Source organism: Xiphophorus hellerii, chromosome 16 (assembly GCF_003331165.1).
Source record: "Xiphophorus hellerii strain 12219 chromosome 16, Xiphophorus_hellerii-4.1, whole genome shotgun sequence".
In the NCBI taxonomy this organism is placed as follows: domain Eukaryota; kingdom Metazoa; phylum Chordata; class Actinopteri; order Cyprinodontiformes; family Poeciliidae; genus Xiphophorus; species Xiphophorus hellerii.
The window spans coordinates 18,069,025-18,093,157 of NC_045687.1; the positions used below are offsets into that span (position 1 = coordinate 18,069,025).

Genomic DNA, 24,133 nt, shown 5'->3' on the forward strand with positions numbered 1-24,133 from the left:
TCACATAAAATAACGTCAAAAGTTTCTGGTTGTGTAGAGTGATGATACAGAGGAAAAAAGAAAAAGTTTTAAGGCGTACGCGCCAAGAGCTCGGCGTCTGACTGCTGTTTGCCAGAGCCTGAGTGAGACGGTGAATTTACCTGCATTGGCATCCTACATGACAGCTGGATCACCTCTGGATGGTGAATTAATGAGGCGGGGGTGTGCAGACGTGTGTGAAAAGGAGTGTGTCTGGGTGTCAACGAGGGGGGAGAGCGACCCCCATTTTATATTCAGCAGCACCGCAGCCTCTTAACGCTCCGACGGGGGCAGGAGGGGAGCTTAGGAAAGGAAGGAGAGCGGAATAAAAAGTCAGAGAAAGAAATTTGATGTTCAGAGTGGGGGGAAAAGGGACGGGGGGACTGGAGGGGAATAAAAATCAATGTGAGACAGTCGTAGATGTTGTCGGGGTGTGGTCACGGGAGACATGAGGGAGATGGAGAAGAGGAAATATAGAGATGCAATGATGGATGTAAGGAGGAGAGAGTGGATGGCATAAGAGAAGCAGTAAAAAAAACCAGATGTGCACAAAGGTATGACTTGGAGTGAAGTGGAGAAAGATGGGAAGCAATGCGAGGAGTGAACTAGGGAGTGGACAGCGAGAGAGAGAGAAGAGGAGGGGGGTAAAGGATGAGCTCATTGCAGTCGCTGGGCTGATGACACGGGGAGCGGAGGGAGGGATGCAGGAGGGGAGGGGTCGCTGCTTGTCTGCGAATCGATAGCCGGCGTCTGAGTGCAGCACACACACACACACACACACACACACACACAGCTGCAGACAGCTCTGCCGGCAAAACCAGCATCTGCCTTCCTGTCTTTCCTCCCAAGAAAAAATGTTCAAATAAACATAAAATGACACCTGATTGTGTTGAAGTGTCTCTTATTTCTCCACCTACTGAACTTCAGATGAAGCAGCAGAGAGAGCCAGCTGATTCTCATGTCTGCTGCCTCCTCCCTCTCTCCATCCCTCCATCCCTCCCTCCTTCCTCACTCTCTCCAACTCACCCCTCCACACCCACACCCAAGGATACCCTCACTGCTCCACCGCCGCTGTTTCCCACACTCAGTTTTTTTTTCTCTTATTTCCCCCCTTTTCTGCCTCCACCCTCTCCAACTACTAACACACACACACACATAATTTTTGTTTTTTAGTGCTCCCTCGGTGGAGGAAATGCTGGTCTGACCCTGTTGCTGAGACTTCTTCGGATTTCTCCGTCCTTTTCTCTCCTACTTTGCTGCTACCTGTGGAGGTTTCCGTCGGCTCTCCGGTCCAGCCGTCTGAACAGAGCGCAGAGAGAGGGAGCCATGCTGGGTCTGGACGTGTGTGAGTTCGGGGGTCAGGTGCTGGAGCTGCTCTGGTTGACCATGTGCTACAGAGGTGAGGCGATGGAATAAGTTATGGAACAAATTCAGGTATTTATTTATTTGCTTCCATAAGATCATCTTAAGGGTGTGGACAGCTAAATGTTTGCCAAAATTGCCTCTTTTTTTATTAATTTCTTTCCTCTCATTTTCTTCTATTTGAATTTTTTGAATATTATAATGAAACAACAACAAAAAAAACCGTGTGTGTAAGCATGCTGATGCAGCATGTGCAGTAGTCAAATGATGTCACCAACATCTGCTCTCACATCTAGCGGTTATCCCTCCTTCTGTGTCTGCAACACACTCAACACAAGGCAGCTGCGTGGGTGTGTGTGTGGGTGTGTCCGTGTGTGTGTTTGTGTGATATACTGCAGCAGTTCCTGATGGAGAAATAATGCTGGGGTTCCCCCCCTACATGTAACGTGACACACTGTGACATTTGCTCCTTTAAAGACATAAGAGAGAGAGAGCGAGACATAAAAAGTGGGCAGGGTGATCCAAAACCCATCTGAGGTAATCTGAAGAAAGATTACCTTTCTTCAGGGAGATTAGTGTAAGAGGGAATGAATTGGAAAATGAATGTCATGAACGATGAAGTTGAAATTCAATCAAAATTTCCTTTGATTGAATCTCAGCTCTCTTCTCCCCCAGCCACGGCAAACACCTGCCTTTTGTGCGATCACAGCGGGGGGTGAGGGTTGTCCGGTTCACTTGGTGATGGAAGGAGAGGGCCATGTTGTAGCGCCATCTGGTTTTTTCGGTGCACGCTTTGAACAGAACGCAGCTTAAGAACACCTAATTAAAGCCCGCATGCACTCACCATGAAATAACCTTAATCAATCATAACATTAAACATTTGGTGCACAAATCTCTATTTATTGGAAATTGTTCCCCAACTACCACCATCTCAAAGCTACACAAACAAGCTCAAATATTTGCATTGAACCCCGTTGATAGTTGGATAAATGTGTTTTGTTAGCTGAAGGTACATCACATGCTTTTTGTTGCCAGTTCTGGCTAAATATCTGACAACTCTTCTGTAAAAAGGGGTTTCCAGAATCTCAATACTTGCCTGTTTAGTTCTTTCCAAAAACCGGATTTAGTACATGATTGGCATCAACATCATGTTGGAACACTGAATTTGACCCAAACTGTCACCTTGTGTCAGGTGTGGAAATCGGCATTCATGAACGACGTAGCTGTTACTGAAACTCAACCCAATCATGAACTGTAAGGTGCTTGAGCACCAAGCATGGTGGTAGCAGCATAATGCTGGGGGCTGTTTCATTACCTGTGGTATGATTTCTACAAAAAAAAAAATGCTCAATTTAAAATAAATGCTCCTTACTTTATCTTCCTTTGTCAACTAAAAAACATCTAAAGACTTTGTGCAAGTAAAGTTGAAATTTTTTCTACACCTATTATTGTTGAAAATCACAATTTAGAGATACAATTGCTACAAAACTTAATGTACAAACATTGCAGCAATGAGCCAACTGTGTTTTTACTTAATCTCATATTATGCTATGCACACCCTCTGTATCTGCCCCCTGGTGAGGACTCACTCACATCGGCATGCCAAATGCTTGAAGAGGCTACAATGGGTCTCTGTTGACAATTGAAATTGTCACGACAGAAGAAACAAACTCTGGAAATTTTTATGACATTCATCCTCATGCACATACACAATAAGAAACAGGGGCGCATCATAAGTGACTTACGTTTCTCAAATTTCACTTCAGCTTTTTTCCACATGTAAAACAGGATTTTAGAAATCCAACCATTCGTTCTGAGAGCAGAAACAGATTGGCAGCAGCTTTAATCAGTTTATCTCTGGTGCAAAGGAATTCTGCCGTGACATACTTACAGATGAGTGCACAAACATTGCCCGCGGCAAGTCAATTGAGGAGTAGTGGAGATCTATTCATCTATTGATCACCAATGACGTGAAAAAAACAATCTAATGTTTTGTTGCTGTTTCAAATTCTTTTTCTCGCAGAAGGTGAAACGTATAGCTCCACAATCTTTGCAGTGTTTAAATTTTTTTTTTTGTAGATTTGAATCAGATAACATCATGGACACTTGGCAAGAGAAAAAAATTGGGGGAAAAACAGAGAGGGAGCAGTGGATTTTGATTTGAACGTAGGAGGTGATATCAGCTGAAGATAAATGACACGACTAGGAGGCGAAATAATGAAGCCAGGAGAGAATGAGGGGGCAGACAGAGCTCTAGAAAGGTTTGGTAACAACAACAACAAAAAGAATAACTGGTTATGAAAAAAGGAGAAAGAAAAAGTGGGCAAGAGGGAAACGTTGGACATTTGGCAGAGACAGAGGACTGAGTGTGTGCTGCCGGATGCTGTCAGTCGTCAAGCACGCCCTGAAAGCAGACCGAGTGACATCTTCTCCTGCCCAATTTCCCTTTTCCATTGTTCTCATCTTCCCTCTATTCTATTTGTCGCCTCTTTCTTCACTCATCTTCACGCCATTGTCCTGCCTCACATTACCAACATTTACACTGCCCCACTTTGGCTGTCAGACGTGTGTTTAAGAATCCGCTTCCCGTCTCCTCTCCGTTCCGTCAACCTGGTCGAGACAAATGAGGCTGAGTGGGTGAGCGGACACACATGAGACCAATCAAGTCAGTTAATTAGACAACCTGCTGTCTCATCAAGGCTGACGGAGCAGCTGAGGACATGCTGCAGGTTGTGTCTGCGGGAAGCAGTCGTTTCCTTCTTTAGCTCAGTGATGCCGCCGATTGAACACAAGGGCTCAGTTGCACCAACATGAACATGGGTATTTGCAGAAGACTGACATTGTCTTAAAATCAAAGCAGGCTGAGTGAATAGCAACATTAAATTCAGGGTTGTTAATGTTTGTTTGTTTTTAGCAGGTATTACATTCTAGTTTTGAGAAACATGGTGTTGTAGCTCAGGTAAAAGCTAGTCAGAACTGGGCTAATAAATTATTTAACTGTCCCGCAAACCACACGCAAAGTGTACACCAGCTCGCTTTGGTATCTGACGGTTGTTTCCTTAAATGATTTATTCTCTTTTTTTACATATTAAAAACCACTATCCATCTTGCTATGAATTATTGAACGCGCAGTGGCTCATCAAACTGGCCTTCTGCTCACCTGCTCCAGTCAGGAGATGTAGCAGCTGTGGACTGAGGATCTAGGAAATAAAATAAAATCTACCAAATATTTGTTCATCAAGAGTTGCCCAAATACATTCTGTACACACACAGCCTTGTTGGATACTGAACTCTGAGTTTGTTGGTGGTTTCTGACTTCACCAGACAGAATCCCGACTCCAGGGAGCGTTGTTGTTCCTCTAACTGGGAACTTGGAAAAATCCAAAGAGAAATGAGATGGGAAGAAGTGCCTTGAATTTAACTTCCACACTTTAGATTAGCACTTCCCTCTACAGTTTTAATAAACTAATTAGAAGCATTTTCTGACTTTTCATTATTCATTATAAGTAGATAATAACTAACCTTGCAAACTGTGGAAAGTCCAAAGTCACAGGAAAACTTTGAAAGACTACAAATGTATGGGTGCACAGCGGGTTGTTTTCTAAGTGATTTAAAGTTTTTGTGTCTATTTTGATATGTTAGTACACCTTACTTACAAAAACAAAATTTTTCACAGGTGTTGATGTTTTTTTTTATATTATTACAATAAAGACAGTAAAAGGTGTCCATATATATTTACATTTTAATCTGACAAACCATTGAACAGATTAGATCACTGCAGGAACCAATAAGTTCCTGAATGTGCCATTACTCTCCCACCAACATATTGTAAATATTTCAAACACTGAATATGCTCTTTTGCAAAGTATGTCTTCTTTACTACTTTACCAGTATTGAATCGGCTGCGGGACAAAAAGCAAACACTGGTTTCTCACCAGCATGCTATAAAATAAGATGCAAAAACGAGGCTATAAAAGCATTTTGCTTTACTGCCTTTCTTGGGGTGTAAAATTTCACCATATAGTTTTATATCATCATGTCTGAAAGCATGTTTACATTTTAATTGTATTCTTTTTCTCCCCCAAAATGATTATCACGCCATACATTGTACAGTTTCACTTAATCTCTAAAAGAAAATTCTCATTGCTCAGGTTGTAAAGCTTTTAGCTTACGCTAAATAGTTTAATTTCTCAAATTTGAAATGTTTTTTACATCGCAATTGACTCATGGAGAATTTTGGTGATTGCAGTTGAAAAGGAAAAAAAAAACATCTTACTGTGCTGTATCATTTTTGATACAATTGTGATGTTCCTGAAGCCTCTACGTCTATAAAAATACAAAATGCTAAATAAGCGCATCTGCATAAACAAATCTATCTGCTTTGGAAGCATGATTTCATGACTGCAAAAGCATTACATAGTGTTTATGATGCAAAATAACTTTCAAGAACCAAATATTTTTGCTTGTTTGTTTTGTTTTTGCATCCAAATAAACTGCTCAATTAAAAAAAAAAACCACACACACACAAAACAGAACTTATTTCTTGCATTAGCCTTTGAAGGGTTACAATTTATTCCAAAACAGCAATCAGCTAAGTGTGTCCTAAACCCGCCACTGTGTATAAATATAGTGAAAATGTCATCTCTTTACGTTCAGCGGTGTGGTGGTGGGCTTTAGCATCGACAGATTGAACATTTCCTCAGATGTGCTGCAGGTTACACATCAATTATAAAGTCGTTCTGGCCGCAAAACGTTTGTATTCTCCTGCAATGGCGAATGTTGCGTCCATCAGTCTTCCTTTACTGCCGTTTCGTTCATCGTAAAGTTTGATAATGGCTTTGCAGAGGCCTTAAAAGCCTCCTCTTTATCTTCCACTGTGTGCCCTTTTTGTGTACGAGCGCGCGTCTTTCCTTTTCTCGGAGGTCTCGTTAAAGCATTAGAGCAGAGCGGTGACAGCGAGACTCCCAGGACTATAAAAAAACAGTACATCAGTGCTCAAGGCACAAACACACATGCACACTCCCGCAGAGTCCCGACATGAAGGGGGGGGAAAAAAAAGGCATTTTTCTGAAACAGTAAACCTTATCTGGGTTAAGGTAGGAGGCGGCTGACGGAAAGCAATCACGAAAACAAAAAGATGAGGACTGCGGGGGCGAAAGGAGGCGTTTAAACTTTGTGAGCTGACAGAAGGATTCAACCTTTTGTTTATTAGGATGCCCCACGGATGTCAGAGTGATTTAAATGAGGACTATTTCCACTTTCTTTGCAAACTTTTTGATAAACACTAAGATCCATTTTGCCTCTCCTCGGTTCCGGATAGAAACTGTAAACGGAGTTCTTCCTAAAGACTTGTCCAAAAGCAACGCAGCTTTTCCAGCTGTGACAAGCAGGAGCTTGTTCCTGTAATCCCGTACTGATAAAACGGAAAGAAATGGGACTCATCCTGGCTTTGAGCTGTTGCCAGGCAACAAAATAAGAAAAAAAGAAGAGAGAGAGAGAGAGAGAGAGAGAAAGCAAGCAGGAAGTGATCCAAAAAAAGGCAATAATCAAGCATGTGAAATGCAAACAAATGCAGTGCATGTTGCACCTTTGCTGCAATGTAGGACTGGAGGAAGGGACAGATAATAAAGAGAGATACATTGGCTTTTTTTTTTTTTTTTTGCCCGTCTTCCCCACAAGTGCAACAGAGTCAGAAGTGGCAGAAATGTCTATAGTAGGATTTGAGCAAATCCATTTAAGACACTGTTTCACATCATGAAGTGGAAGCCACATTCTGCGATGACAACAGCGCTGAAGAAGAAAAAAAGATCTGTAGTGACGTTTCTAACAAATATCTAAAGTAATGTGGAGAAACATTTTCTTGGCTAATAGAAGGCCTTTTTATTTGCTATGTAGTTGAAGTTTAAGTTGCTTAATCAACATTTTTAAACGTGTTAATGAAATCCTCCTGGCGACAGATTTTTGAAGACAAATGCTTTTTGATTTAACTGCTAACTTTGATAAAGTAGATATCCTAAAATCTAAAATAAAAATAATACAGTGTCCATGAAACTAAAACCTAGGTGACAGCAACAGTGTAAACAGTTTGTACGTTCTTCTTGTGGTTTGTGTCTTATTGATCCCGTCACACACAGAGAGTCAGTGTGGACAACATTAATTATTCCTCTTGTGTTAGAGTGTAGAGTCATGTGGCTGTTAGCTTTAAGCAACTTAGTAGTCAGCTAGCTTGGTCACAGACAACAATAATGAACAAAATGACATTTTTCCCCCAGTTGCATTTAGAATATGGTTAACAAATCCAAGTTTTGACTTTAGAGGCAAATGAAAGCAGCCATGCGTAGTCAAACATTTCATCTCAGGTTTGTATTTTCTGTCAGTTTCTACTTGGAGGAGTTCTGAAAATAGCTTTTGATTTCTAAAGCAAAGATCAGCGCTGTTGAACTGGCTGTTTGGACTTATTAGCTCTACATTCAAGCATTTTGATCAGATCATGTTTGGCTGTGTGGAGTCCCTCAGGGCTCTTTACTCGGTCCTCTGCTGTTTTCTCAGTGTCTCCAGCCTCTTGGTTTGATTATTTTTAGGGAAACTCTTAAGTTTTGTACCCAATATGGCTGCCATGCTTTTTGATACTGAGCATAGAGAAGGTTGATAATATTACCTACTTATTAGCTCCTCTGTCATTTAAAACAGTAGCACACATAAAGATATTTCTTGAAATGTTCCTTTTCTGTTTAAAATGGGGAATTCTCGATATACGTTTCCCTTTTGATTACTATGTATTTGATTGTTGTGGGAAAAACATTCTCAGTTATAATGCAGCTGGTATTTAATATTTAAAAAAAAGAATAAAGATTCAAAAGAAGCTCAGAATGAGAAGAACTATTGTTTTTGTTCTAATGACTTGCTTAAGTCAGAGCTAGTTGAGATTTTAGCTGGGATGATCGTGTTGGAAAAGTGGTGAAATTCTAGCTTTTTACAGCTGAAATAACTGGCAAATATAAAACATTTCCTTTTAAAAGACCACTTTACAAAATAAGCCATGCCTTCGTTACACATCGGTTGAGTTGCTGTAGCTTTATGTGTTGGTGTTCAGTCAAATAAGGGTCGCTTATCTCGCCTTATTACCAATAATTACCTGCCACTCTACGGAGGCCAGAGACGGAGAAGTCAACTTGAATAATTCATTCCCAACCTGGATGCGGACGTTTTATCTTTGACTTCTAATCAGGAATCGCTTGAGAGATTCTGCATTTGTGTGAAATTTCCTGTTCTCAAGTGAGCAGTGCTTCCTCCTCTCTGCGACGTCCCCTGAAGCAGAACAGATTGCTGTGTTGATTTTTCCCTAAATGTATTGGTTTAGCTGCAAATATCAGCACATAGGTGAGTGTTGTTAAATCTAGCACAAAAGTGGTGCAAAAATTGCAGCTTAACGCCACCTTTTGTATACTAACGTGTGGGAGATAACATTCGCTTATGTAAAACTGGGAAGAGGGATAAACATAATCACTAATTTATTCTTTTAACTTTGATTGCAGCTAGAGGAAATAATAACATGGAAATAACCACATTCGGGGCACAACACTCATTTTAGGGGTATCGATGTCTTGATTTGTGAATACGATATAATTTCCCATGTGCTTTGAGACATTACTGGGTCCATTATCATAGAAACTGCTGACTTGATTTTTTTTACAAGTGTGCTGAGTGATGCAGTAGGTGGACTGGGAAGTTAAAGAAGTAATCAAATAGGTTTAGGCAAATTATTATCATATTAATAAGTGATTGAGTGTATTATCAAATCCCAAATTGGGGTTGAAATTGTTTCATTGCACTGAGTCCAGGTGAAAAACTTCATCTGCATTTTGCAACATTTGTCAACAATGTTCCCCAACGTGCAACCTTTGTTGTTATTTTTTTGTTTTGTCTTTTTTTTAATAATCGGTATCAATGCACTCAAAGAGACGACAGACTCTGCCTTTCAAAATGAGCGGCAATAGATTCTGCTCATTTTCAGGTAAGAAGCCTTGAGTTCAAAGAAGGAAAAAAAAACACACACTCTTACTGGTTTGAAGCATGCAGTGTGTGTAAATGTGAGCGTTTGCACACTGGAGCGGGGGAGGACTGCAGAGTTTGATATGTAAATACAGGCTCAGTGAATCATTTATGAAGTCATGTGCTTCCCATATCCAATTTGGAAGGTGGGTTTTTGTGTCTCTGCGTGTTTGTGATACTTGTAGTCTACATCTCTTTCTTTTTTTTTTTCTCTGAATGGACAATAAGTGGATTTGTGGTGCTAGTCTGTCAATTATGATGTAAGTTGATGTTTCCCAGAACGCGTGGCCTTGAATTGAGCTTAATTGTGCTTTCTTACTTTGGAGAGTTGTGCTTAATGTTGTGTTTTTGAACGTGTTGTTGCGTTCAGTGACTTGTTGCAGCGGTTCAGGGCCACCATAGCTAGATCACTAATAGAGACAGGAACAATGGCCATCGTTGTTTGTCGTTGTTCCAGTCTGTGTCGGTGAATGCAGGTATTTGTGACCGGATGGTTTATCTGTTGTAAAGCACAGAAGAGTTCACGAGACTTTTTTTTTTTGTCCTCCTCCAACTCATCAAATTACCTCTCTGCACAACTGTGGGGTGACTCACACAGTGGCACCTCATTATGAGCAACAAAACAGAACCGGAGGATGTGAAACGGGCCTGTTGGAGTGCAGTAAAACATCACAGCGAGCGTCTCGTGTTCTCCAGATAATTAGCTTCTGCACATGCAGCTGGAATCTCTAATGAACCATGATGTACGCACTCTGAGCTGACATCGCACCGTTTTGGTCAAAAGCAATTCATGTCGACCTAATTACGTTTCTGCAGGAACAACAGAATTTACCGGGCACGTTATGGTAGTTCTGCTGTCAGATCACATTTCTCTAACCTGCTCAGGCCCAAAAGGTGCAGGTAGGAGTTAAACGTTGAATTACAGTTGTAGCTTGCAGAGCACATGATCGGATGTCTGTGGTTATCAGCACTGGATCAGATTCCCAGATGAAATCAATCCCGTGTGGCTGGAGTTGGCTTGCGTCAAGTAATGCGTTGTGCAGATTCTGAGATGTCTTTCACTTGCTTCCAGAGTACCGAGCCGCTGAAATGCAGCAGGGTTTCTATTATTACATTTGTTTGTATTTTGAGGATCTGAGAACTTGGGGGCAGGCTTTGACATGATGTTTAAATTGGTTCTCGATTAAAAGGTTCTCCATACACTTTCTGTCAATGTCTTAAAGGTTTTCTGTGGCTGCTTTTCACTTAAAAAAACAAAACAAGAATCAACTCAAACATTCTGCACAGTGTGCTAAATCCTGGCAGAAGTATAAAAATGAGGCAAAGCAAGCATTCGGCCAACATCGCTTAGTACGGTCTGCTAAGGTAATGTCAAAATTTACTTTGTTCACTCACTTGCTGTAAAGATTGTCCTCTGGATTATACTATTATTATAAAAAAAACACTTTAAAACAATTTTTTTAAATCAATAATGTATTGAAATAACCCCAAATGAGTTTTTGTCAAATGCAATTATGTCAACAAATTGGTTTTAAATTCTGACAATTTTGGTTGCAATCTTTTAACTATGGAGGTTTTCCTGAACTATGTGGTGCATTTGGCAACATCTTTGAGAATTAAATTTCTTCTGGAAGCTATAAGCCAGCAAGGGGCCAACAATGTTTGCTTCTGTTGGGCCTGTTCAAGCTCTGAAGCTGAGACCAAATGTTTATTTACTTCTAGAGTTTCTGTCCTACTTTTTCTTTTTAAGTATCAGAAAAATAACAAAATGGAAGCACACGCGGATTCACTGATAATAATAAGTCAACTGTTAAAATATACGATGTATGATGCAAAATAATTTATCCTCCTGTCATCTTCAAAGGTTTACTGGCTGACAAGAGTAATTTGGCCATCGAGGAGGAAGACGAGGACAGGAACCTGAACTACAATCCGCCGACTCAGAAGTCGCTGCAGGAGATCCAGGAAATGGACAAAGATGATGAAAGTCTGGTGAAGTACAAGCAGACCCTGCTGGGACCAGAGGCGATGAGTCCAGGTTAGCGAGCCTCTTTGCGTACCAGTTGTTTACTCTGGTGTCCGGCTCTACTGCAGAGTTCATAAAAAATATTCCCTCACTACAGGGTAATTGCTCTGGGCATAACTCACACGCACACACAATGCAACGACAAACCTGCTCGCCTCAGCATCTCTAACCCGGGAGCCAGGCTGCGATAGCGGATCCTTACTGGCTGCAACACAAAACGGCCTCCTCCGCGCAGCTCTGCGTTCAGTCGGCGTTACTGTGAATCAGAGAAAGACAAAGATGAGCGGAGAAGTCAAGCTGTACATCTTCTCCCCAGAAAATGGGGGTATATTTGAACTTTTGGACCTCCACTCAATTAGACGTAGACACATTTGGTTTCCATAGAAACATCAGATTCTTGGATAAAAGCTGATTAAAAAGCATTTTAGCATCTTAGCTGAGCAGGAAGCATTTTGAGTTTGCGGCAAAAGGGTTACGGAAGTACGGAAGGACAGAAGTCAGTGACAAGGAACCTACATCTAAAAGACATTGTATGGAGCTCTGGTAGTGCCAAAACAATTTTTTACATTTCTGTGATTTCAATGTCATTTTTTTCCCAGTAAAATGTGAATACATTTGTTTTAATTTTTCTATATATTTTTTTACACTGGATTTCCAATACTTTCACTTCAATTGGAGTCAAATATAACAAGTTCTTATTGTTTTCTTATAATTAGATGATAAATAAAAATGAAAAACAAGCAATTTTAGACATGTAAAAATAAGTTTAATAAGTTGCCAACCTCTGCCAAAGGCAAAATGTTTTTTACTAAAACCTCTGCAAAATTGGCTTTATTTTACCTCAGCTGCATCGATCTTTGCACAGGGAATGTGGATCTATGGTCTACAAAGATTTGCAGCTTTCCTTGTGATATTTCTAACAGGTTTATTATACACTATATATAGGGACAACATTTTTTTTATTATTTCATGTTCCATATTCATGTTTTCTGAAACTACAACAGCTGCTGTGATAGATATGCTTCTGGTGGAAGAGTTAGCTTTATTTTGATACCAAGATTAATGAAAATGAATTAGATTTGGGTATGATATTTTAACATGTCCATTTCAGAAACCACCACTGGCATCACTGTAAATCAGAGAATGGAAAAAAAACAAAGAGAGGAGATGTCAAGCTGTAAATCTAGGGGTCTTTTCAGTCTTTGTACAAACACTACACATGTTGTAAACAAACTGATTTAAACGGTGACTGCTGAACATTAAAGCAAGAACGCCTTTTAAGCTGTTGTTGGTTAATTTAAAATTAAAGCATCATTTTCACTTGCGCCATCATCTTAACGTGTAACTGTTTTCTCCTTTTGTTTCTACCAGACCCGACTGAGCCCAACGTCAGAGTGACCAGACTCATCCTGTTGTGTGACGATGCTCCTGAACCAATCACCATGGACCTCACAGGTACCCCGCCCCCTCCTCATCTTCAGCTCTTTGGGTCGGATTGTTTTTTTTTTTGGCTCAATGATCTAAGCTTGTTCACAAGCCACACTGTCAAATGGCAAGGCAGAAACCGTTACAGCTGCACTCTTTCATGTGTTTTATTGAGATTTTATGAGCTAAAAAGACTCATACCTCCAAGTAGTTTACAAAGCATTTGTGTGTGTTTGCATTCTGCCTCCCAATTACAGCTGCAAACAAAATGATTATTTTTTTCTTTCATTTATGGTCATTGCCAACCCCAGTTTGAAGTCTTCTGCAGCTTTCCATACACATAGAGTTTGCTTTTATTTTAATTATGTTTTGCTTCAGAAGAGTCATCCCCACAGCATGATGCTACCACCACCATGCTTCCACATGTTGATGGTGGGTTTAGTGTTGTTTATTGTTGTGTTAGTTTTATGCCACACATCAAGTTTTGTACGTAAGCCACAAAGTTCAGCTTTGGTGTCATCTGACTAATGCGCCTTCTCCGACATGCTTGGGAGAAGGGGAATGAATACAAAGGTACACCACACTTTTCAGATTTATACATCTAATTCATTTTTTTTGCTTGAGTTAAATGATTGTTCAGCTGCAGCATAAAATCCTCCCCAGATCAGACTGACGTTGGGTTTGTGAGAATGAGCAGAGTTAAATGTTTGCTCAGCGGACAGCAGCAGTGACATTTCCCTCCTCCTGGACGATGCCTTGCAGGGATTCAGAGGAATGTTTCACTTTCTGTCTTCATCGGACTTAAGGAATCGTTTAATTAGGATTTGAGCACAGTTGGTGTCTGCACCTAAGTTAGCAAAAGGTGTTCAAGGTCATTTCTCCCAGAATTCATACTGGTGAAATTAACCTTTAATTCCTCTCAGAGATTCGCCTCTTCAAAATCGCAGCCACACATAAGCACACGTTCACACGTTCGCTCACAAACGACACAGGCTGCAGATGGGAAAGGTCAGCTGGTTGCTAGGCAATACGAAACACTCTGATGGTTTTTTTAAAAAAAATTTTCAAAAATCAAAACGCAGAGCGATAGATGGGAAATCTGTACTGTATGGAGGGAACACACTGCTCAGGCCAGACTTTTCCACAGCCCTAAGATCTCGACTACATCAGATAGAGGATGTGACAGGTGGTGAGCGATCAGCAGCAGATAGGTTTTAGTTTCAGATCAGATTTTTAAGTCTGGCTGAATCATATGGACCATCAGTCTTATTAGAGCTGAAGGAGCTTTCTTTGGAGATGAAAGGTGTCAGGAGTTTTGGTATAATATATACTGCATATCTTTTCAAAAACAAAACTCAAAGTCTTTGTGAAGAGGCTGGATGAAGCTGGTCAGGGAGTATCATTATCCACAGGGAAAGATGCACCAACATGGACTGAAATGCTACTCAGAGAAGAAGAAGACAAAAATCCTGACTACTTTTGACAAATTAATTTCCTGCCTGAAGTTAAATTTTGACCCTTGTTACTTTGGGAGGAGGTAAGGGGAAGCATTAAGTTATTGGGATGTTCTGCTGCAGGAGGGACTGATGCACTTAAAAGCACTAAGCAAACCATTTCATAAAGCTTGTCGAAAGATATTTGCATGTTTGAATCAAGCTACATTGCTTAAAAGTTAATTCTACCAAATGGTAAGTGGGAAAGTAATCAAATTAAGAGCCATTATTCTGCCATAAAGTCATTTAACATAATTTTAGTTTTCTCAACTGACCTTAAACAGAAAATTTTCAGTCTTATTTAAATTCAGAAAGTTACATAGTTACATTATTTACATAGATTATGTAAATAATCTATACTCAAGTACATATAAAAAACATATTGGTCTAAATTAAGCCCAAGTAGTGCTATTGACTTTTATAACATCCACATTGGACTTTTATGTATCTGCCGAATGACGCACCAATTATCGACTGAAACATAATACAACTTGATCTCGTACCGAGTTATGCACACACTCCATCTGCACTAATGAAGATTGACTCAACTCGACATGCCAAATTCTGTTTTTGGCTGCAGAGAAGAGACCTGCCCTTTAATTTGACTAATTCAGATTAGAATTATTTGACCACTTACATCCTGTGAAACAATCATTAAAACAAACATGCAGACAAATAACCCACATGGCTTTCAACATGCACTTTACAAATTATACTACATATTAGAAGCACTAAACAATTTATAGACAGAACATGACTTGACAAAATTTACATCTCTTGCATGTTTTTTTTAAATCATCTTTAACTCCGCTGTGATTTTCTGAGTGATGCTACGTGCCAGATCAAAGCTTAACACATCAGGCTGAGGCAGGATAAAGGAGAAGAGAGAGAGCACTTCTCAGGTATTTAATGATTACATGTCTGCAGCCTCTGCATGACGGTATTATCAGGCTGACAGCCGTCCTGATGTGAGGTACGTTCAGCCATCAGGACGGATCCTCTGACTGTTTTCCCATGCAAGGAAAACATCTGTATGTCAGGAAGCATGATTAGGCAAACGATGAATGAATAATTGTACTGTGGTACTCCTGTATGTTGGTGCAGGTCGCCTCAGATCTGAAGGAAATGTTTCCGAGGCATGGCAGAAAAATCCCCCTGTAAATTATGCAAAGCACACCATTTATGTCTGAATGACATAATAAAAACCTAAATGAAGATTTTGTAGATGGGAAGCTGCGGTGTCTTTTGCATGCTTGTTGTTGCTCAGAAAAATCCTCCCAACTAATTCAGCAAAGAAAAGTGGGTCAAAATCCCTCCACTGCGATCTAAAACACTCGTTGGCAGCAGTGGCACAGCCAGTTGTTAGCTTTTGAACTTTTAATGTGGCGATAATTTATACAGCACACATCACTGACGCTGCGCGAGTCATTATCCTTGGACTGTGATGCATTTTCAGCCTGCTGGTCCCCTGAGGCCCAGCGATGACTTTGTTGGGTTCTCGTATAGCAGGGGTCGTTTTGCTGAATAAGGACGTTGCTGCATATCGATGTGTCCCAAAGCTCCTGACGCCAAGCGGGCTGAATGTCAGTCAGGTTTCCTATCAGGTCAATGGTGCTTTTCTTTATGCTATGTTGAAAAAAACTAAAGATTCATCATATAATTCATCCAAATAAGGCGGATGTTAGTCTCATATGTTTCTGCCGGTAGAATAAAATACTTGTAAATACCAGGAGGACGAATGGACATGATGTTGGGCCTGACACTTTGTCTTACAACATGTTTGGAGATTATTTTTAGATGCGTTCATTGGAATGAAACTGCACAATTTTTTACACTGCTTAAAATAAATAGAATGAACAACTTTGCAAATGCTTTCGTTTTGGTGTCTGTAGTTATTTAGTTAAGTAGTTATTTTGGTTATGCGTGCTCCACAGCTCAGGCCGCCATCAGTAGGAATGTCTGCTCTCTGTTCTGACTGACAAATCCTGAAAGCTGTTTGATGGATAACCAGAGTTTCTCCTGCAAACACTCAGCTGTTCTTTGACTTCTTAACTGTCTCGTCGACGGGCCTTATGGGACCAAAATCAGCTCGTTTTTATTGCTGATGTTCAGAAAATATTTATTCCAGAGCTTTTTTGTTGTTGTTGTTGGTTTTAATTTGCGTTTCTCATGTTTTTTGGAAGTTAAGTTCTGTGTCATGTTTTACAAATGTTTTAATAAAATCAAATATCTGCTTTGGCTTCAAAAAGATTGAGATTTCCCCTCCTTCTTCCACCAGGCTTTTCACCGTGTATAAGATTTTTGCAATCCATTACTGTCTGGTGCAAAAATCAGTTCTGTTCAGCATCTGCGCTGTAGAATATCACCTCCACTATGCGCAGTCTTGAGGAAAGCAGGTAGACTGCTTTCCCGACTGACCTACTTTCCGCCCTCCAACGCTCACTAGGGGGGTCGGCGTTTTTTCCTCCACCGTCTCTCTCCTGAAGCCAAGGAAAGTGGAGGAGATGAATCAGAAAATGAGGAGAAGGGAGTTGGTTTCAGCTCTGCGGTTATTGGAGGGAGACGGGTAAAATAAAAGGAAACGGCAGTAGAGATGATGAAGTGATTAAACTCCAAATAGTCAGGAAAGTCTTGATAGAGTGATCTCATCAGGACTACAATGATGAGCTTTGTTGCTGGAGTATTTCATGTTTTGGTATGTGATTGGAAATGACTAATTCCACATCTGATCGTCTTGCAGAGGTAACTAAGTTTAGGCTGTCCTCACTAAAACTGCAGCTGCTAAAGTTGTGAAACCCAATATTTGCTCTGCCAGAATGTAAATGTCTGTGTATATATTTATGTTTTTGGCAGACGTCTTCAGCTGTAGTCATCCACCCTCTCTTTCTTCTTCCTCACTTCAGATCCCTGCTGCTTTTCTATCCCCTCGTTTCTTTATCTCTTCCTCCTCTCCTTCCTTTATCTCTCTCCATTAGGGAGCACTCCGGACTCGGGACTGGCTTTAAATTGAGATATAAAGTGATTAGATGGTGGATGCATTTCTGATTGTGGTGTGTATGTGTGTGTGTTTTTTTCCTCCAGTGGTCCATTATGCTTTTTTCTTTTCTTTTTTTTTTTGCTGCATCAGTATAAACGCACTAAACCCGACAAAAGTCAAATCTGACACAGTCGGAAAGGACTAAAAAAAACAGGGGAGGGAGGGAATCACTTCCATGTTAAAATTAATTTCTCTGGAGTTTGCTAAAAAAAGAAGAGAAAAATCACCAGCATTTACATTTTGTATTTAACACAGACTGTGTGGCGCTAGTAACTCTGCGTCTGTGTGCAGGAGAGCTGAGCGCTCTGAAAGAGACCAGCTTCACCTTACAGGAAGGAGCCAAATACAGGCTGAAGGTTTACTTCAAGGTAAGCTGGATTCTTCACATTTGTTTGTGCATGGATGGAAAAGAGGAGGTCGAGTGCTTATTAGTTGGAGAAAAACAAGTTTAAACAATGCAGATCAAATAAAAATATTTAGGATTTTCTTTTGGTTCAGTTGCATTCATCTTTGACCAAAATTACCTGAAATGATTAGCTCTTGTTGAAGTATAGTTTCACTATTAATATAAATTTTTTTTTTCTATTTTACTTGAGTTAAATGGAGGCACTTCTGTGCAATTATATTAATCAGCGGCTCAAAGACATTCTTTAAGCTACAAAAAATTGTAGATCTCCACATGTCCGGTGCATCTTTGAGTGTTATTTTTCAAAAGATTCACTTTCTTTATTTTGTGTCTTTATTATATTAATATCTCAAATTAAACCTGACTCGGTTTCACAAGGTCTGTCACCAGGAACGGGCAAGACGCCCGACAAACTATTGTGAGAAGCTTTTAGAAAAATGCTTGTCTCACACTATTTATGGATGTTTATTGACTGTCTGTTGATATTTTATGCTTAGCTCTCTCCTGGTCAGGTTTCAGTCAGGTTAGGTCTGGACTTTGGCTTGACCATTTGCAACTCATTGAATGGGTTGTTTACCACAGGGCCTGTGATGCCCTCTTTATGCCCGGGGTTAGGTTTGTAATGCCCAAACCTAACCCCAGTCACTTCCTGCTTCACTGGGGTCTTATGTGATAGATACCAAGTAAACTGTAAAACTGAAAGAAAATAATACAAGGGTTCCAAAATTAAAATCTGAAACATACGCGGGCACATTCATATTAAATATTGTGATTAAGTATTTTTGTAGTGTGCAGAAGCACACTGTGGCTGCAGGTTTTTGTTGGGGTTTTTGGCCTCTGCTTTGAGATAGTCCACAGAAATGTATTTTAATAACAATAACATTAAAGGGAAACGACTTTGAGGCTGTCGAAACAAAAACCCATGGTTTATGCATATGTGGGGGGGGGGGGGGGGGGGGTGTGCGTGTGTGTGTGTGTGTGTTGGGGGGGGGGGGGGGAGCACAGCTCAAATCAAAGAAAAACTGTGCTGTGGGGACCTCTGCTGGACAAATCCAGCCGCAGCCGCAGCCCTTTGCAAAAACCCATAACTGGATTCTCTGAATTTTACAAATTTTTTTAGAGCCAGTTTGGGATGGAGAAAATGTATTTAAAAAAGAAATAAATAACATAAATAAGATTTCAACTAGCTAATACCACCTAAATCTGTGTGTGTGTGTGTGTGTGTGTGTGCGTGGGTGGGTGTGCGTGTGTGTGTGCGTGTGTGTGTGGGGGTGTGTGTGTGTGTGTGTGTGTGTGTGTTATTTTTACAGGTGAACAGAGATATTGTGTCTGGCCTGAAGTATCGTCAAGTGACCTACAAGAAAGGAGTACGAAGTAGGTTCCGATTAGTTTGTCTTGTATATTGCAAATATATAGTTTTATCTTACAAACTCACATGTATTCTGTGTTTGCCCCACAGAGAACACCGCAGTGTGCATGATGGGAAGCTACGGCCCACGAGCAGAAGAGCAGGAGTTCCTGTGTCCCGCTGACGAGGCGCCTAAGGGGATCATGTCTCGAGGTCAATATGCGGTCAAGTCCTGCTTCACTGATGACGACAAGAATGTCTCCCTATCTTGGGAATGGATCCTCAACATCAGCAAGGATGGGAATTAACAGGGGGAGTGTGAGGATGATGATGCTGAATGCTTTCCCTTCTTCCTCTCCTGCTTTTTATTTGCCATATCCTGCCACTGTGTCATCTTCTTCCTTTCTATAATCGCGCTCGCTGAGACAGGAAGTTCTGTCTGCAGGTGTCTTCCCACATTTTCTTTACACTTTCTTCTTTTCTAGGTTATCTCCATAAATCCTAACGTGGTTTATGCTTTTTATTAACGAGATTGCGTTCTCCTTTCTGCCTTATCTTGTCATGTGGCCTATCACAGGAAGTCAGTTTAGTCAGTTTTAAGCACATAATGAAACATGGCAGAAGGATATTTAACATGGGATGGTGTATAACTATAGAAGCTGCGGGTACCTGCAAGATCTGTTTGTTCTGATTTACTGAAACATTGTTTTTGGGACAGTCAATGTAGTGCAAAACACTGACAGGAAGGCGAACACACTGCTTAAAACTGGGGAGCTGATCCAATGAAATCCTCTTGGACACTGAGGAGGAACTCTGGACAGTAATTAGTGTCCTGCCTCAGATGCTTGGACACAGCTCTTGGACTCAGTAAAACATCCACCTCAGATAATAACACCACCCCCGGTGCCAAACCCAAACGAGTGCACACAATGATTGCAGGAAAAAGACGTGCTCCTTTCAGCTGTTAATTGCTTTGTGAATCATCGACCCGTTTTACATTTAAATACGTTCAACCGCAAGAAAGAAAAGGAGTTACAGTGATATTTTCTGTGATCATGTTTCTTAACGTGTCTTTTAACTGGTGTACATAGAGTCTTTGATAGGGTTCGATTGGTGTGTCAAGAGTTATGGTCAAAAGAAAAAAGTTTGTATGAGTTATTTTGTTTGACTCCATGTTTTTTTTGATGTAAAAATAATGACGTCCAAATCTTTTCTTTTTTTTTTTTCTGCAGAGGGTCTGAGATATTCTCAGTGGCAACAAACGTTTCCTAGAAGAAGTGGTCTGATTTGAATGCAATAGTATAAAAAGATAACAGATGTACACTTTATATGCATGATGAACACACATTTTATGGTGGGAAATTACAAAGTGCGGCGCAAATGAAAATTAGAAACAGTGGGTGGGTTAATCAATTAATTAGAAATTAACTCATCTATAACTCATTTCCGCTGTGACTCAGTGGAACCGAACTAGTTAAAAGCGTGATAGAACCAGAGACTGGACATGGACATCTAACATAAACTGTTTCCGTAATCCTGGTACCCCACCCAGCACCTTTGTGGTAAATATGGAGATCAGCAGTGGTGGGGGGCAAATATGTTTTCTTTGCCAGGAGCTGGTAGAAGCACATACGCTCTACTCTAATTGTATTTTTCGACTGGATTTTAATTCGGACTGTCAGAGTAACCGGGGACGTTCTGAAATCTATCACGCTAAAACTTGAAAAGTTTCAAGGGGTGTAAATCGTTATCCAAGCATCTTCCATATAGTAAACATTATAGAAACTTAAAACCTTTATTTCCACCCTACAAAGACAAGTATTAGACTATTTCCAACTTCCTAAGTCATCTAACACTGAGCTAAACACTGTGAAGCTCCCCAACCCATACATGTGTGCTGCCATTAACACCAGAGCAAAGACAGCTGTGTTTAGACGCACTTTAATGACTTTTGAACACTTGTAGTTTCATAACTTTCCATCACTATTCCTTCTAAGCTTTTGTTGTCAAAAGAATATGATTAAAAAGCATATATGTTCTCAACCAATATGCTGAATTGCAGTTTAAAGGGCAAATATAATCATATTTCAGAACCAGAAAACATTTTAAAAATTACTTTACAATTGTTTTCAAATTTTAAAAAAACGAGTATACTGAACCAACTTTATGCCACCACTAAAACAGTTAATCCGTTACATTTGATGTTTCCTTCTTTCAGTACAAAACCTCTTCTGATCTGTGAGACTTAACAGGGAGAACAGCGAGACCTAAACAATGACTGCACGGCTCTGTGAAATAAAACGGAAATAAATTGTGTTTTGTGACAGACTTATTTGCAGGAAAGGGCTGATGAATGCTCATGTCAGAGTAACAATGCTAGTCACAAGAGAAGCTGATATATCTAAATGCTGCATAAAAAAGTTTTCCAGTTACAGTTGTTGTAAGAGTAAGTTAATAATCATTTTTGTTAAATTAAAGGTAAACTGAAAATATGATAGAGTGCTTTTAAATCCCTGTAGGGTGTTGGTTTGTTAAGTCTCCTAAGTGTTGCACTTAGACAACATTTCTCTTGACTCCCTCATCCTCACTTGATAAATTGCTATATAAATCGTCACTTTATAGAATGAATTGGAACAGGAGTCCTTGGAATCGTTACTTTGTGTTATGAAGTGATGCCAACAATCTGCATTTCAAACGTGGCATCGTCATTCTTTAGTATTTTCTGCTTTCTCTGTTGCTTTCTGCTTGTTTGTTCCCATATCTTTTCACATAATTCTCAATTTCAGACCTGAAAAGGAATTCAATCAGCATGTGCTATAAGCCTTAGGACAACTGAAGAGGAAAAATTATCAAAATGATGATAAATGCCTTCTAACTGCCGTGTTTAATGTTTGGTCTTCTGCAACCAGGCTAACAGGATGAATAGTTTCTTTCTAAAATTATCGTTTAGTTGTTTTCATTCCAATTTATCTTAGGGGGTGGGGGGTTTTGGCACTTTTTGAAAGAGCACACAGGTGAAAACCTGTACCTGAACTGTGTATACTGTAGAAAGAAATGCATGTAGGTCCTTTGATACTATTCACATAAAAAAAAAAAATCTGAACCAAATCCTCTTTTCTCTTGTAGGTATCATGGATGTGAGATGTAAATAAAGTTTTGCTTTGAGGCTATGAGATCTTTGGAGTACATGGACACCTCGTAGAATATGCGAAATAACACTTCTGTGCTGTGTTTGAGTATGCTGTTGTTATTGTAGGTGAACATATTTTAACTTACTGATAAATGAAACTCCGCTTGAGTGAACTGTTGTGGTCTGAGACTAATTGTAAATGTTGGCTTGTTGGGTTTTGCATGATTCAGCGAGATTTTTTATTTTATTTTATATATATATATACATACATATATATATATATATATATATATATATATATATATATATATATATATATATATATATATATATATATATATATATATACATACAGTACAGACTAAAAGTTTGGACACACCTTCTCATTGAATTCAATGAGAAAGTGTATCCAAACTTTTGGTCTGTTTTGAGTACAGACCAAAAGTTTGGACACACAGTTGTGGTCTGTACTGTATATATATATATATATATATATATATATATATATATATATATATATATATATATATATATATATATATATATATATTGATATATATATATAATGCTCTTAAGGACTTAAAGTCACACAAAAATTAAGGAGAAAAACATTTATTTATTGTGATGTCAGCGCCTGCTAATAGAAGCAGGCATAGTTGGTGCAAGGTTAGGTTGAAAGACACAGAAACCTGGAAACTCTTTGTATCTTTTTGCCTCCTGCAGCTAACGAGCAAGAGCTGCATTGCTGTCAAATTTCAGTATCATGTATTGTTTAATAAAGGTAATTTAAAACAGCTGCTAAGGTGTCTTGTTTATCCTTTCTGAATCAAGAATAGAGCAGAAATATCATTACATCACCATTCTTTCCTAAAGCCATTAAATGTAGTAATGTAATTAGAAATATAAGTCCTGGATGGCTGGATTAATTTGTTGTAATTTCGGCAAAGTCAACTTATATTTTCTTACACTTTCAAAAAATTGAAAGCCATGGTATAAAATCCTTGAGCGACTCTGCATGAGTTAGGCCAGAAACCCTCCACTAGAGGGCACTGTAAGGTGGAAAGGTTTATTTTGCAAAAACAACTGAAAGGATTTGTTGGAAAGTGTACACGAATGTTCACAGTAATGCACTAAGACGATATCTTAAATGTGATAATATGCTGCCGAAGTGGGTGTGGCCTTTGAACACAAGGCAGTTTAATATAAAATATGTATAAATTAAAAACAACTTTTTGGTTTAATGAGCACAGATTTCCTTGAAATATGCCTTACATTAATTAACCTGTATATATAATATGCTGCACCATAGTCTAGTTTGAAGTCCTCTGTTTTGAGCATAACAACATTGACGCTTTTGTTTTGTTTTTTCTTTTCTTATTTTATTCCTCTTATTAAATAACCAGAAGAGCACAGTGGAGGATCAAACAACAACATACAAAGACAAACTAACAGAAACAAATGTCACATTGCATGTATTGGGGGAAAAATACAGAAATGACTAATCTGTTCAGAGGGAAATAAAACCAAACCAGAACATCTGCCAAACCTTAGTGTGCCCATGCTTAAGGTAAAACATGTCTGTGATAAAAAAAAAAGTTTAGTCACACATCCGTGCATTTGTAGTGAATTTGTGAAAACTTAAGTACAAAGACCTTCCTCACATTTTCAGCTCAGGAAAATCAGTCCTAATGGGTTTTGTACCTCCATCACATGAAAGCTAGCTGACAAACAGAACTCTTATCTAAAAAAAAATCCTACTTGATCCAGGGGATGGTCACACGATAACAAAGAAGCTTGCAATTGTCCATTCACAAATAATGTGTCCTTGTCAATCCA

The 24,133-nt window shown here is 39.5% G+C and overlaps 1 protein-coding gene across 1 annotated transcript; it reads left to right on the forward strand.

Annotated features, from left to right (window-relative positions):
* The first annotated feature begins 885 nt into the window (after positions 1–885).
* On the forward strand, positions 886–22,252 carry arhgdig (Rho GDP dissociation inhibitor (GDI) gamma). Its single transcript, XM_032588078.1, has 6 exons — positions 886–1,417; positions 11,297–11,470; positions 12,830–12,913; positions 17,705–17,781; positions 19,130–19,193; positions 19,279–22,252. Exons 1-6 carry the CDS (start codon positions 1,345–1,347, stop codon positions 19,473–19,475), a joined length of 669 nt encoding a protein of 222 aa, XP_032443969.1. The 5' UTR covers positions 886–1,344; the 3' UTR covers positions 19,476–22,252.
* Positions 22,253–24,133: the final 1,881 nt, after the last annotated feature.